Raw genomic sequence first — 14,266 nt, forward strand, 5'->3', positions numbered from 1 at the left:
AATACACTTCACTTATTACATTAGAACTTTCCTAAATGTTTTCTTCCTAATTGGAACTTTTCAAACTCTTCTCTGACCCAAATGAACACTCAGCCATTGAAATTCCATGCTGCATTCTTCACAGAATTCTTCCCATTTACAGATCTCTCTTTTCAAAGGGGGTCATTGACTGGTGGATGAACGGTTGCCATTCAAACAGTGTGAGAATGCTTACAAAAACAGAGGAAACATGCCTGGAAACTGGAATGAGAAAGTGGAGGAGTGACTTGTTAATTGCTTTACAAACTGCTAACGATCAAATAATTGGGTGCAAGTTCATATAATGACCCCTTTCACAAATGGATGCCCCCATGCCTAATGAATATTGTGAATATGTACAATGGGATGCCCACCCCTAGGTGGCAGCCATGCTTGTTTACATTTCAGGGTCAGGATAAACAAAAGTGATAGGGCACAGCACAGTAATAGGGCTTTCCTATGTTAATATATGGGAATTATGTCAAAACAACGTGGTCAACATTCATATACCTGAGTTTTAGACCTTGAAGAACATACATTGGCAGGGTAGGCCAACCTCTCAAGTCTCCATTCCCAAAAAATGACAAAATCCTACGCACCTAAACCATGCGAGAATTCTACCCAAACATTGAGAAGTGACCCCTGACCTCTCTGGACAGCTGATGACCGCATGTAATCCTATATCTTCTTCAGCCAGCCAGACAACACAAACATGGCTGCAAGTCTGTTTTTTCACCAAAATTAAAATACTACAACCCTTACCTATAACATCCAAGTCCAAAACAACAACATTTCCCTAGAAAAAGACTTCTTTACACTCTACATTACATTGCCATCTCTATATACTAAAACTGGGCCCTCTGCGCCTGCGCTATTACTAACCTTTGCCCGATACAGTCAGCAGTCATGGGAGATGAGTTGGAATGTCCAGATTTACATGATACAGAGGTCTTGCATACTTTCCCTGACCTGGACTTAAAATGTCCACCTGCAAATTGTAACTCGCGAACAAAATTAGAAATTAGGGAAAACTACCAAATGCAGTGTTATATTTAGGAGTAAATATACATTTGGATAGTTCACAGCAAGCTACTTTTAGTCAAGTATGTTATGAAAAGTTATGATCTCTAGTAAGTCACTCTTTGTCTATGTATATATGTGCTTGCCAACACCGTAACTTTTATCAACATAAAAATGTATTGCAATACCCAATCTCTAACTGAACATAAAATTACGTAACTATAATGAAGCAAAGCACTTTGCTATATTACTAGGATTAGAAGCTAATCCTTTGAGTGAGTAGAGCTGTAAAACTTTGGGCTTGAAGTCAATCTTTGCAAATATGGCAACACTTTCAAGGTTGTGCAATAACTGATCTGAGCCAGAAGATTATGTGGCAAGAAATGTATGTAAAATCTCATCCATGATCTAGCAAAGGAAGGACCTACACTAAAAATCATAATGGTAAAAATGTACAATATCAAACAGTGCAAGCTTACATTTAGCATAATGGTTTCATCATTTGTTTTGGTGTCACTCTTTAACATTTTACTCTTGCTTGTAATTCTTCACCCCCTCTCATCAATGGAACTTGAGCTGAGCTAAGAAGGAGAATTAGAAGTTCACAACAATACTATCTATTCAATTTCATGTGGCATAGCAGTGCAAATCAACATGGTCATGCCATTTTCAAGGACACAAAGGTATTGACTAAAGTGCCCTTATCAAGTTCACCTGTGAGATTTACTTTCTAAATTTACTACAGGGGATTACTGTATAATCTCCCACAAAGACACACGCTTTTCACAATATTACTACTACAACAGAACCCATCACTCTTCTTGACAGTCTAATACACAGCTACAGACTTAGCCTGACATACATAACAGACAGCCCTTAGTGCGCCATCCCTAAGCTATGAATACTGATCAGTCCCCAGTTATTTCACAATGTGTGCCTCCCCTGCCATGACAGATGTGAGCGGTTCATGACTGGCTGGCTTACATCCTGCCTCTGCCACCAAATTGAATTGACAATTCATCAAAGTCTGCTCCCAACATTGATGTAATTATGAGCCTGGACCTTTACTGTAACCGAAGTCACACCAAACAAACATCAAGTGTAATAGCATACACGTTCCTCTAGAATTGAGAACAAAACTATCCTCAGAGCTGTGTTGTTTGTAATCTCTTGTCTAGTACAGTAATACAAAGTTCAAGAAAAAAAGTCTTCCAAAGTTTATGAAACAAGACAGTAAAATTTGCTCCTCATAGCAAAGACTGAGGTTTGCCTAAGTGAAAAAGAAAAGCACCTGGTTATCTGGCTTTGTTTTGTCATAATATAGGAAGTATGGACCATTAATTTGGCCAAGGTCTTTTCCAAAGACATTAATAATCCATTTCCACTTAAAATATTCATGCTAATAGCATTACATGATAGAAGCATCTTCGAACCTTCAATATCATCTTAGAAAAGTAAAAAGGAAAGAAACCATATCAAGACGGTGCCACTGTAAGTCCAGTGGCTCTACAGTTACTTCAGTTCTGTATGTGTCTTCTGATTTATGACCTAAGAACATGACCCCTGATTGGTATTGATCCCCCAACAGGGTTCATAAAGCAAGAAGGACAATCCAGAAGGGGGTTAGTGACCCAGATCTGAACACACAATGCCTGGTGGGCACTGAAATGAGGTAGACTATTTACACTGTACCTCAGCAATATGCTCCCTGTGTCACACAAACTTGACTTTGCAAACAACCTCCAGCTGGGACCCAAATTGTTGCAAGATTGTAAAAAAGAAATGGGTTTATTTTGTGATACAACATTACCCAAACCTGCTCCTGTTTTATTAACCACGAGTTATTACACATTCTCTCATTTAGCAGTTCTCTTAGGAGCAAAGAGTAAATTTTTCATTGCAGCCATGTCCAACCGGGTTCACATGCTTCAAACTACTGTGCACTCACTTTGGCATGCTCATCCAGACAGAGGCCTTGGAACAAATTAAATTTTGCATCACCTCATCACGAATACAGCCTTTCATTTCTGGCTACCTGTAGATATGATATTTAAATTCTGGCTCATAAAATGGTTAAGATATTACTACCCACAGGGCCAATCCATTCAAAAGAGTAGAGGGGGCTAACTCAGACTCAGTGGCGGCTAAAATAGTGGAGCACTGTACAAATCCACCTGTGCTGGTATTCTCTGTAATATGTTATGATCTACTCGTCTCTTTAGGTGAGCCACCTGCCATTTGGCAATCATTAAAAAATACCAGTGAAACAACCAGTTATTGGAGATGCTTACTTCTTTGCAAATTTGTGAAATTATAGCATGAAAAATGGGGCAGATGAAGTGATTGATTACCCGTGGCATTATGAGTAACATACCTACCAATCACTGACTGATAATATCATAATAAAGTTGCAGATTCAAAAGAATAACCGCTGAGAAAATTGTTGCTTTAGAATTGTAAGAAGAGATCTATGCCTTCATCTCCAAGACACACACCTTCCCAAGGCCAACCAACAATAGGATTTCTCAGGTCTGTGTTTGCCTTGGCCTTGACTTGTGACCCAATTAAGCACTGCAAACACAGCCTGAGATTACAATTAAGAATGCCCCTGATTCAAAAGGTTGAAACCCCTGTGCAACAGATCACACAGGGAGCTCACTCATTCTTTCCTAAGCCTTCTTACAGCTGCGGTTTTCAGATTCTTCCTTGTTGGCTTTCTAACTAAGAACATATTTGCGGGTTTAAATTGTACTACTTTAAAGTGCAGTAGCCAAGTTATCAAGTTTTTGGGTTAACCACCAAGAAATAAATGCAGATGAAAACATAACATATGCAAGGGATGGCTTTGCAGGTCCAGGAGGTAAAAATGGGATGGAGGTTGACTGATTTTTGACCCAGTGTGGCTGAAGAGGTCATGACCTTTTGACCTCTGGTGATGCTCAGTGGTTACCTGAGTTGACAGGTGAAACAGGTGTGACAAGTCTTGCTGCAGATGTCTGTCTGGACACAACAAACAACCCCAGACTTCTGAATCAGATATCTTTGGTGTAACTGTTTGTTTTTCAGAGTTATAAGAACTTATTCTAGTTTTAGCCAAAAGCTTATAGTATTTATACACACACGTATTTACTACATGTATGCTTATTTTCAGTATTTTATTTCAGATATGTGCATCGTCCTTTTCAATCACCTCCTTTTCACCATCTTGATGTTTCTTGTTGACTCCTACAATAACTTTAACAAAAACATTCTGTTGTGTCCTCTTCTATTTTTCATCACCCCAGACTGTGCTAATTCCTCTATTTCACCCCTGAATAAACTAATTGTTCTCACCTAATTACCGATAACGACCTTCTATACCCTGGGCAGAGATGTCGCTAGAATACCCTACTTCCAAAATTGCCTAGATCTGAATCCATTTGTTAATATATGTTTTTACAGTCTAACATAAATTCTTCTCCTATGCATAACAAAAAAGGTGCAGCCCATCCATCTCTCACAATAGTTGACATATGTATAACAATAATTTGATTTCAAAACTTTTTTCTTGTTTATCATTAGAATTATAGCAAAACTTTGCAGCTATTTCTGTTAGCTACTTTGCATTTGAGTTGTTGTTAATGTTGACAATACACTAGCCAACTCGTTGAACAGGTTACTTGTCAAGCAGCAATTATTTTACATGATGAATGACCTATCTAATCTTTTGTTCAAATGTCCACCAGTTGGTGCAGGGAATTGTTTTTCTTTTTTCACCTCCCAAAAAATTAGCCTTTGAATAGGGTATTATATGCTGGAATGTTCTAGTGTTTGTCGGTAACATTTTAGGGATACTGCTGCAAATAAACTGAAGTTTTGCACATAAAATGTTTCTAATTATTTAAATACAAAAATTGTTAAATGTTTCAAACATGTCGTAATGATATCTAAAATATGCTAGTAGAAACTTAATCAACAAAACATGTTTACCACACAAGATAACATCAATGTGTTGACTGAAGAAACAACAGGACAAAGCCAGTCAAAAACAACTGATTCACAAAAGAAATTAGGAGACTACATAGCTCCAGGCAGGAGAGTGAGAAGGTTTCCCACTGTATCTTTGTTGGAGACAAGTTAATTACTACCAAAGGTTACACCACGTGATAATCATTATGTGTGTACTAGTACAGCATTTTGCTTCCATACATTTCTACTGAAGCTACCAGTATTACCAGTAAAGGCCAAAACTGTCGTCAGGTACAAACTGTTCCTGACAGTATTGAATTCTATGATTATACAATATTTACTTGGATATTCATTCTACAGTTCATTCCATCCAGAAGCGAGCACAGGAGGAAGGATTGGGCCTACTGAGAGGTTGAAGGTTTCCTCACATTTCTCAGGAGGAAACTACTGTTTTCCCACAGGGTAGCACAGCTGGGCAAGTGATTCTTGGGATGGGAACTCTGGTACATGTACCTTTCAGATCACAACATCAGGGGTAAACCACTAAGGTTTGTGAGGGTCAGTAGTTGAAAGCACAATACACATTTGTCCATTTCCTTCTTTTTCTGTGAACTTTCATCCAAGGAGCTCACAAGAGACAGATATTCAGTACAGTAATCCATTCCACATCCTGCCCCAGGCTATTCTGGTAACCTGACTATTCCAGACACTGATCCTGCAGCAAAGGCCAGACTTTTTAGTGTAACAACTTTCAGAAGCACTTTGCAATGTGTTAAGCATAAACTATTTTCATAACTTTCCCAAAATGATGGTTAGATAACAAAGTTGTTAAATAAACATCTTTACATTATTATACTGCCAACCCTCTTTCAGTTCAAACTCGAAACTTGTGTTCTTCAGCTAGCATGTAACAAATTATCTGCTTAGATGGTTCAAATAATGGGACAAGGATTCATTCAATTCCACCAACAAAGACTAACCACCCAAACTAATCCAAACTTCCCTCCGTTGACCTTACAAGACCCCATAAATCATCGAATTTTGCATGCCTGATTTCTCTTACAAAGTCACAATGACTCACCTAGACTTTAGACTGACGACGGTATACGATCGCATGACAATCGTTGTGGGCGACGGCTGACTTTAGACACATGACCAGGAAGTGTGATGGACACCCGCAGCGCAGGATGGCACGCCGCGCGCCAATTCAAAATGGCGAGAGAACCCCTTTTTTTCGGCATGCTGCAGAAGATTGTTTTTATTCTGCTTTTAACTCGTTGTTCTGTGGATGAGACTCCTAGTTTGTGCCCAGCAAAGAAGGGGTATGAGGTGACATGTACCGAGCGGGGCAATACTCCAGGTTTGAACCCGGCGTTCGGTGCTGCCGTCGGCCTGGCTATATTGGCCGGGAAATGTGGATTGGCGGATCGGTTCGTACCGGAGAAGTAGCGATTGGTGGCTGGGGATTGTACTAGACACGTATGACGATATAAAGTCTTTGGTTTGACGGCATTTAATGATACTGGCGATGTGCTTGGACATGAAATAACACTTGCAGGCTTATTTGCATAAGGCCAATGACCTCCCACTTCCTTCGCCGGCGACGGTTCACTTTAGACGGTGGAAAATCCTCCTCGGACCCCCCGCTGAAGGATCGCACGATAGGGTCCGAGGTGGTAGTGACGACGATTCGAGGATTACCGTCGTGCGACTATTTTGATCGTCTTTAGACGGTGGTAAAATACCGTCGCCGGCAACATCTTGACGATAAACATTCGTACGACTATTTAACCGTCGTCAGTCTAAAGTGCCCCTCAGAGGTCAGTTGTTCACCTGTTGTAGGATGTTGTCTTTAACTCTGACCGGATTCCTCTCTCCTAACCCTTCATTATAAGCTCATGGCAAACAGCATGTTTCCTATTTACTGATTTCCACACAGGTCTGCACAGGAAGTAGTCCTGGCAATGAGACACAGTCAAGCTCATACCTATCTATGGCACAATTGTATTTCTCAACGGTATTTCGATGTAAAAGATGTAAGATCAAACAGAAGGGCACAGAAATGCAATATTTTGGTTGGGTTTCTATCAGGCACACTGTAAATGTGGTATTTTTATATTCATTTTTGGTTGCCTTGTAAAGATAAGTTTTATTAATCAACGTCTAGACTCAAAAGGTGAAATGACATTTATTGAAACTCCAACGTCTCTTCAACCATTTGCTGTTAACACTTCAAAAGGTTTAATTACGTCAACCTTCAGAACACCTCACAAACGTAATTAAATTAGCAGAACAGATGTCACTGCAAGGATACAATGTACCTCCCACACAACTCAAGGTATTACATGACGCCCTTGTCCTTCTCCTAGAATGGCACCAACTAAGAAGTCCTTGACAAAACAAAAAGGATTCTACAACAACTGCATTCTTCCCTGAAAACACCCACAACATACACAAGTCAAGAGTTCCTAACATGTTGGGCATTATTTGTCTTCATATGTTTATAAACATTCATGAATCACGATCAACAATTTAATGGCTTTACACTGTTCTATTGCATCATACTGACATTTGTGGGGACTTTTTAATAGTACTAACTTGGTAAAATGCTTCTGAAATACAGTAACAAGGTCTGGCTGGTACAGTACTTGAGTTGTTTGCTTATTGTCAGTAGGAAGGAATGTACTTCCTGTGGGGGACTCCTGTGATTGACATAGCGGGGCAGGATGTATCTGAATGGCCAAACGATCAGTCATGGTGATGTTATGTGTAATTTGGGACTTTCAGACCAAGAAATTACAACTCTCTTCAAGCATTTCACTTCCTCACTGATTTTCTGACCGGCTTAAACTTTGAAATGCTTCCAGACGTTAACACTTTTTCCAAGAGCATAAAACTGAAGTGAAACTGCCTTTTTCCCATCTTCACGAACATGCATATTTTCAGAATCTGGTACTTTTCCAGAGTTGAATCTCTTCTCACCCTCCAGTTACTTATACCAAGCAATAATTTGTAACTCATGATAATCATAACAGTCATCCACATAAAGGAACCAATGGCAAGGATACGTAAGCCAGGTTGCATTGGAAAAGGTAATGAATTGACAGCTATCAACAAATAGGGGTTGAAGTCAGGGTTATTTCTGGGTGTCTGACCCTGTCCCCATCCACAGGAATGTGTGATGTAATAGACAGCCCCACCTTACTGGGACAAACACGCCCTTTCTCCAAGCAGATGTTAGAAGGGACAGATATTTCCTGACTAACCTTCTCTAACTGGTACATCATTTGCTTCTTCAGTTCTTAGCTAACAGAACTGAATAGAAGCAAATGTCACTTACAGATCAAACTGTTTAAGATCTACTTTGTAAAGATAAATGAACCATTCCTTACTACTACATATCATGATGTATCAAAGTGTGGGTTGAGTAAACAAATCATATAAACATCAGACAGGGATTAACAAACAACAGTTTAGTATTACCCACATGTAAATAAATCCCCAACCTAGTAGGAGCACCAAACATCAGCATCAGACCAGTACACACTTGTCTATTTGTTGCTATGTTTGGACATGCTGCTAATAATATCTGGTGTCAGCCTGGAAAAAATTAGATAGGACTCTGGGATGATCCAGTGGTAGCAAGGCTACTCCTGGATCACACAGTCCAGAGTTCAAATCCAACTGGGAAGCATACATGCTTGTGGGGCCTGCGGTCCTTTTGTTTGACAGATGTGCGGATTCAATTAGAATTTACATGATGAAAGTGAACTTGACCTGGATGCTTGATGGCTGTGAGCAAGGACAATACACAACTCTCCTGACAGTTAGGTCACCTGTGATACTCATCTGTACAGAACAATGACAAGCCTTATACCTCTTGTCCAGTGTTTTTCACTATTTGACAATGTGTGTATTCATTGCGAACAGGAGCTTCACTTTTGTCAGAAAGTGTAGTCCTCGCCCAAAGTCAACATTAGCAAACAGGAGAAGAAACAATGGGGCTTTGTTTCTACAGAAGGAATGGGAAGTTTTGAACAATGAAATGCTATTGTGACTACCAATCTTGTATTTTCCCTATTTCTAGGATGTTTAAACACTTGCATGGAATGGTTCTAAGAGAGCTTGACAGAGTGAGTGAATGAGTGAGGATAAACAGGCCTTGGGCAGTTTCCCCTGAACACCAAAGGTCTCACGCAGGATTAGGTTTTAATCTGCTCATCCTCTAAAACCTTGCTCCAAAGCTCCAGTGTCCCTGAGAGGAGATTCTTACACTACACATCCAAAATGCCAGCGTCATAAGTATAACAATACTTAAGACATAATAAGACATATCTGATAAATATAATAAATCTACCTCACTCCCAGTATGAGATTACGAAAAGGTATTTCATTTGGTAAAAACTTTGAAAGTTTGATATAAAAAAAACACGGTTGAAGGAAATTATTCCTACCAATTACTCAGCTTCCAAAGTACCATAATATATTTTCATCAATTCTAGAGACGAATCATTACCATCTGTGTAGAGACGTGACGGTCACGCACAAGGCATAGATTGGGCACAACCCATACAGCTGCGTTTTTAATTGAACACGAAATCTTGGCAGGTGTTCAAGACCTTGAAAGACATTTCAAAACTATACATGCCCCACTGTAATGTGGAAAACATGCCAACCCATCACGCCCCCCATATATAGTCTACGCCCCTCCAGATGTCAACATGTAACCTCTATATGTTTGTGCCACCATGCATACATGATGCAGACAGACTCGAAGGAGACAAGAAAGACAATGTGTTTGTCATGAACAAGATCATAAAGTTGTCTGTGTATGTACTATTCAATAAAATGCTTATACCCACCCAAAGAAAGAACTAATCACAACCATTCCAAAAGTATTCCAAAAGTACATGTATAAGGTTTAAAGTTATGAAACCAGAATTGAGGTGTTTCAAAAATGTATTCTTCAATTTCTTGGCTGCAATATGACCCGGGCAATCATATTCATACTTTTGTCAGTTGATCAATAAGTTGCTCCATACAGTCATACATCGTGTGTTATTGAACTTTCTTGAATTACCCTGTTTTTCTGAATATGGAGGATCCTTACTGTCAATACCAGTGACTGACATCATCAATTAATCATTGATTGCCATGAAAAGGTTCAATAAAACTGGACCCAATAAAAAAACCTTTACAGGGTTGGACAAGTTTTCAAAAATCCACTTGCCGTATCGGGCAAGTACATGGTTATTTCCACTTGCCCTAACCAACTATTCACCAAAATATGTATCATTTCAATGCATTTTACTAGCAGAAAGGAAATTATTTCATTGTAATAGTTTATAATGTTGGATGCTTTCTTTATCAAAATTGTTTGAAACTTGGTCGAAATACTGCAGGGGCTATACTTTGCATCCAAAAAATACTTACCCAATCGGGCAAGTCCAGGGGGATATTCACTTGCCCGAACAGTACTTTTACTTGCCCTGGGCAAGTGGGCAATGGGACTTGTCCAACCTTGCTTTACAGTTGATAAACCTAACAATAAAAGTTGCTTGCATAATGTGTAAGGGGTGGAGCAGTATCTGATACCTGTACAAACTCAGCCAACTCTTTTTATTGACAACTGAAAATTCATCCTATCCTCATTTGTATTTTGACTTTGACATAAACAGAGATACTATAGCTTCGTTTGCTGATCTTTTTCTACGCACCCCCATAAAGCAAAATATTTCTCGGACATCAACAACACACTGAGCAAAAATCATGATATCCATGAAACGAAACTTGATTTCCTTTTCATTTACAATAGTGTGACACTACACTGACTGAACATAATATAAAACTGTTATGACATGAGCATTTTTCCTAGCAAAGTTCAGTCCAGGTTGTGCTCTAATTCCATTACCCCCTGATCGATACTGCCCTAATACCATTAGCCACGTCTCCCTGTACTGCAGTCCAGTGAAAGGCTCAGTGCACATTCACATCGACCAAACTTGCTTCCAAATCAAACCTACACCACCACAAACACTTAGGTCGCTCTTTCCCCACCATTCTGGAGACCACAGGGATCAATAAACAGTAGCAATTGAAAGCTTGATTTTATGGGCAAGCTGGTCAACGAAGGAAAAACCGGTACGAGAATGTACGGGGCGCCCTGTCTAGACCATTAAAGATGTGTTTAGCACCTCTGACCAGGGATTGCTTTCAGGTAGATGGCATGAGATTGGGAGGAGGCAAGGGTTGCGTCTACTTGTGCGTGTTCTAGCACTTTGGTTACATGATTCATCACAGTATGAGTACAACATCCTTGTACCATACCAATGATACAGTTGATAGAGTTGTAACCATGCCATGACTCATTTGGGGATGGCTATGATATAAGCCTTGGTTTCATACAATATAGATAAGGATAAAATTGCACCGGCTTAAAAATGAAGCCATTGCGACAGGAAACCATTTGAACGTCTCCCATAAAGCATAAATACTAATCAGTACCCAGCGCGCTGGACAGCGTCTCCGGAGCATGAATGGTTTTATCATCAATATGTCCATTTGTCATTGCCAGCATCACAAAAGCATGGCAAAATTCTGGAAAGACACCAAAAACTATACAGGACATATATTCCATGCATCTGTCTCTGGAGAATGTTTCTATTGGCCTGTTTTAGGAGCTGATACGTTCTGATAACACAAATTACTACCACCTTGCTACGAATACATGCTGCACTTCTTACCGAGATAAACAGGTTACTAGTTGCTTTTAGGTCCCCTAAATGTGTCATGCCTTCTTACCTAGGTACGTACCCGTAATAGCTCTAAATTTTGTTTGTGATATCGTCATATATACATGCATTCTTGCTTTTTAGGATCACAATCATAATCTTATGCTACTAGTATTTCTACAATGGAAGATTTATCAAACAGACAACTGCATGATTGTGAATTCTACCCTTGGCGAAAGCTATTCCTAGTTCAACAGGCATTAGGGGCAAAATAATTGGCTGCTTGACAAGTATGCCTCCAGCATAAGGCTAGGACAGATCATGTGTCAAACATTCATTGTGCAAAAACAAGAGGGCATCAGCATTCCTTTTCATGGAAGCAGGGTACGTAAATATCCACACAAAACATGTTAACTACCACAGTTCAAATTTGAAAATGCCTTGGATGACCTTTTCTTCATTTTCTACCAGAATCTATAAACATTAGGGTTTCTGCATGCAGGGATGCAGCTTCAACCTAGAGTCCCACGATCTCATACCTTCGCCAAATGATGTTAATCTTTATGACAAAGTAAAGATTATTCCTCCTGATTTTGCAAATAGGATCCTCATTTGCATGAATTATATGAGTTGATCATATTATCCATAAAAGACAGCCTTATCTTAAAAAAGAAAGCCATTCTATCATTACCTCATAAATTATGCAAATGAGGTCCTTATTTGAATAAATTATGTTTAATGATGTTCACATTCACTTAACTTGCAAATACCCTAAGTATGAAATTCCAGGCAGTTACCATTATGGAATTATAACATTTTCTCATTAATTATGCAAATTAAGTGTTAATTTACATAATTAATATCTTCCTGTGTTTTTCTCGTTGTCAATTACATATGTCTCAAGCTTGAATAGTCCTATAATGTAATGCAGCTGATTTACCGAATTTCCTCATTAATTATGCAAATTACGTCCAGATTTGCATAATTGTCGCATAATTATGTCACGCATCACTTAAGCTACTTACATAACAAAAATCATGATGATCCGTCCACCGGTTCTTGAATTATCCTCTTATGAATATTTTCAAAGAAATGGCCCTGCAGTTCCTGAGCAAGCCGATAGGGGGCCCAAACCTATGTCACTTATTCCCCAGCACAAGACCTACCTACCATCCAAATTTCGTGACCCTAGCACGTCCAGATCACGAGATATCAAAACCGGAAGTTCAGCTGCAGTACCATAAGAAGCCGCCAGGGGGCCCAAAATCTAATCATTTCGAGGTCTCATCAAGACCTACCCACCTACCAAATATGAAGTCAATCCATTTAAGCCTTCTCAAGTTATCGTGTTTACAGACAGACAGACAGACAGACAGACAGACAGACACACACACGAACGCCTACGAAAACATAACCTTCTTGGCGAAGGTAATAAAGCACCGAAGTAAAAGAGTCTTTAGTATGTAAACACATGATACATGTACCACACAAGCCCACAAGCTCCTTAAAATCCCCCTCCCCTATATGCATATGCATTGCTTCCTTTATACTAGTCTATCCGGAAGTTTTTGGCATGGAATTGGGAAGTGACCCACCCATAATATTCCCAATGGTCTCGCCCTACAAAATTTAAAACCGAACGAGACTATCCCTACGTTTCACAACAAAATATAGTATGTTTCTCTGAATACACGATGTTTAGACATTCATTCAGAACACTAAGGTATCTTTCTGACTCTTGGTAGCATATGTAACTTTTCCTTTGGATGTCTGACAACTGCAAGAGTGGAAATCGTTATGGTTGTAGATTCTTATCTGGTCTCGGATGAGTAAGAATTCAGAACTGCTCCCACCACGGCACAAGCGACCGTAAAAATGAAATTTAAACAGACCAGAACCTTTAGTATACGTTGAGCGGTTCTGTTTTATAAACTCACACCTCCGTTATTTCCTGCACCAAATAGAATTCTCATTTTTGTCTATGCTGGTAGTTTTTAAAAACTATAGCAGCTGATGAAGGTAAGACTTTGAGTATAAATCGAGAGTAGGGTTGGCGTCACACGAGACAACTCTGGACGCAAGAACACAATCCAAACACCTTCAACTGACACAATTATCAGACCATTTCAAGGATTTTCACAACAACTGTTTCCAACGGCAAACATGGAGGAATACCAAAATCACAGAAGAAACAATCCTGAGGAAAGGTTTGTGGGACTTTTAAGACAAAATTCCACAATCTAGTCGACGTACCTCGTTGGGTTCGCTGAGCTCGAAGAGGTCGAGTCTGTTGGCATTCCACTGTCGGATGATGTTAGTCAGCCGCTGGCGCTCTTGTTCCCTGTTTAGAGCCGCCATGTTATCCCTTTGCAGGCCCTGAGGACCCAACAGTCCTGGTGAAAGTCCGAGTTAAGTTTGGGATGGAGTATTTTCCCTGGGAAGTCCGTGTAAGCGTGCCCACAGTGGTGCTATCTAGGCCCGCACTGACCCAGCAGGAAATGGACGTCAACGGCTCGATTGGGTCACCCACGACCACAGACTTCCTACAT

The 14,266-nt window shown here is 39.7% G+C and overlaps 1 protein-coding gene across 4 annotated transcripts in view; it reads right to left on the minus strand.

The window, feature by feature from the left end:
- The window catches only part of LOC109469128 (afadin-like), a 72,383-nt gene extending 58,119 nt beyond the window's left edge, over positions 1–14,264 (minus strand). For all 4 annotated transcript variants that reach the window (XM_019767518.1, XM_019767519.1, XM_019767520.1 and 1 more), the window contains exon 1: positions 13,971–14,264. In XM_019767518.1, the coding sequence (XP_019623077.1) occupies positions 13,971–14,075 (105 nt within the window). In that variant the 5' untranslated portion in view covers positions 14,076–14,264. The remainder of the gene's footprint in view (positions 1–13,970) is intronic.
- Between the last annotated feature and the right edge of the window lie 2 nt (positions 14,265–14,266).

Source organism: Branchiostoma belcheri, unplaced genomic scaffold, assembly GCF_001625305.1.
Source record: "Branchiostoma belcheri isolate BF01 breed outbred unplaced genomic scaffold, Haploidv18h27 scaffold20, whole genome shotgun sequence".
NCBI classification, from domain to species: Eukaryota; Metazoa; Chordata; class Leptocardii; order Amphioxiformes; family Branchiostomatidae; genus Branchiostoma; species Branchiostoma belcheri.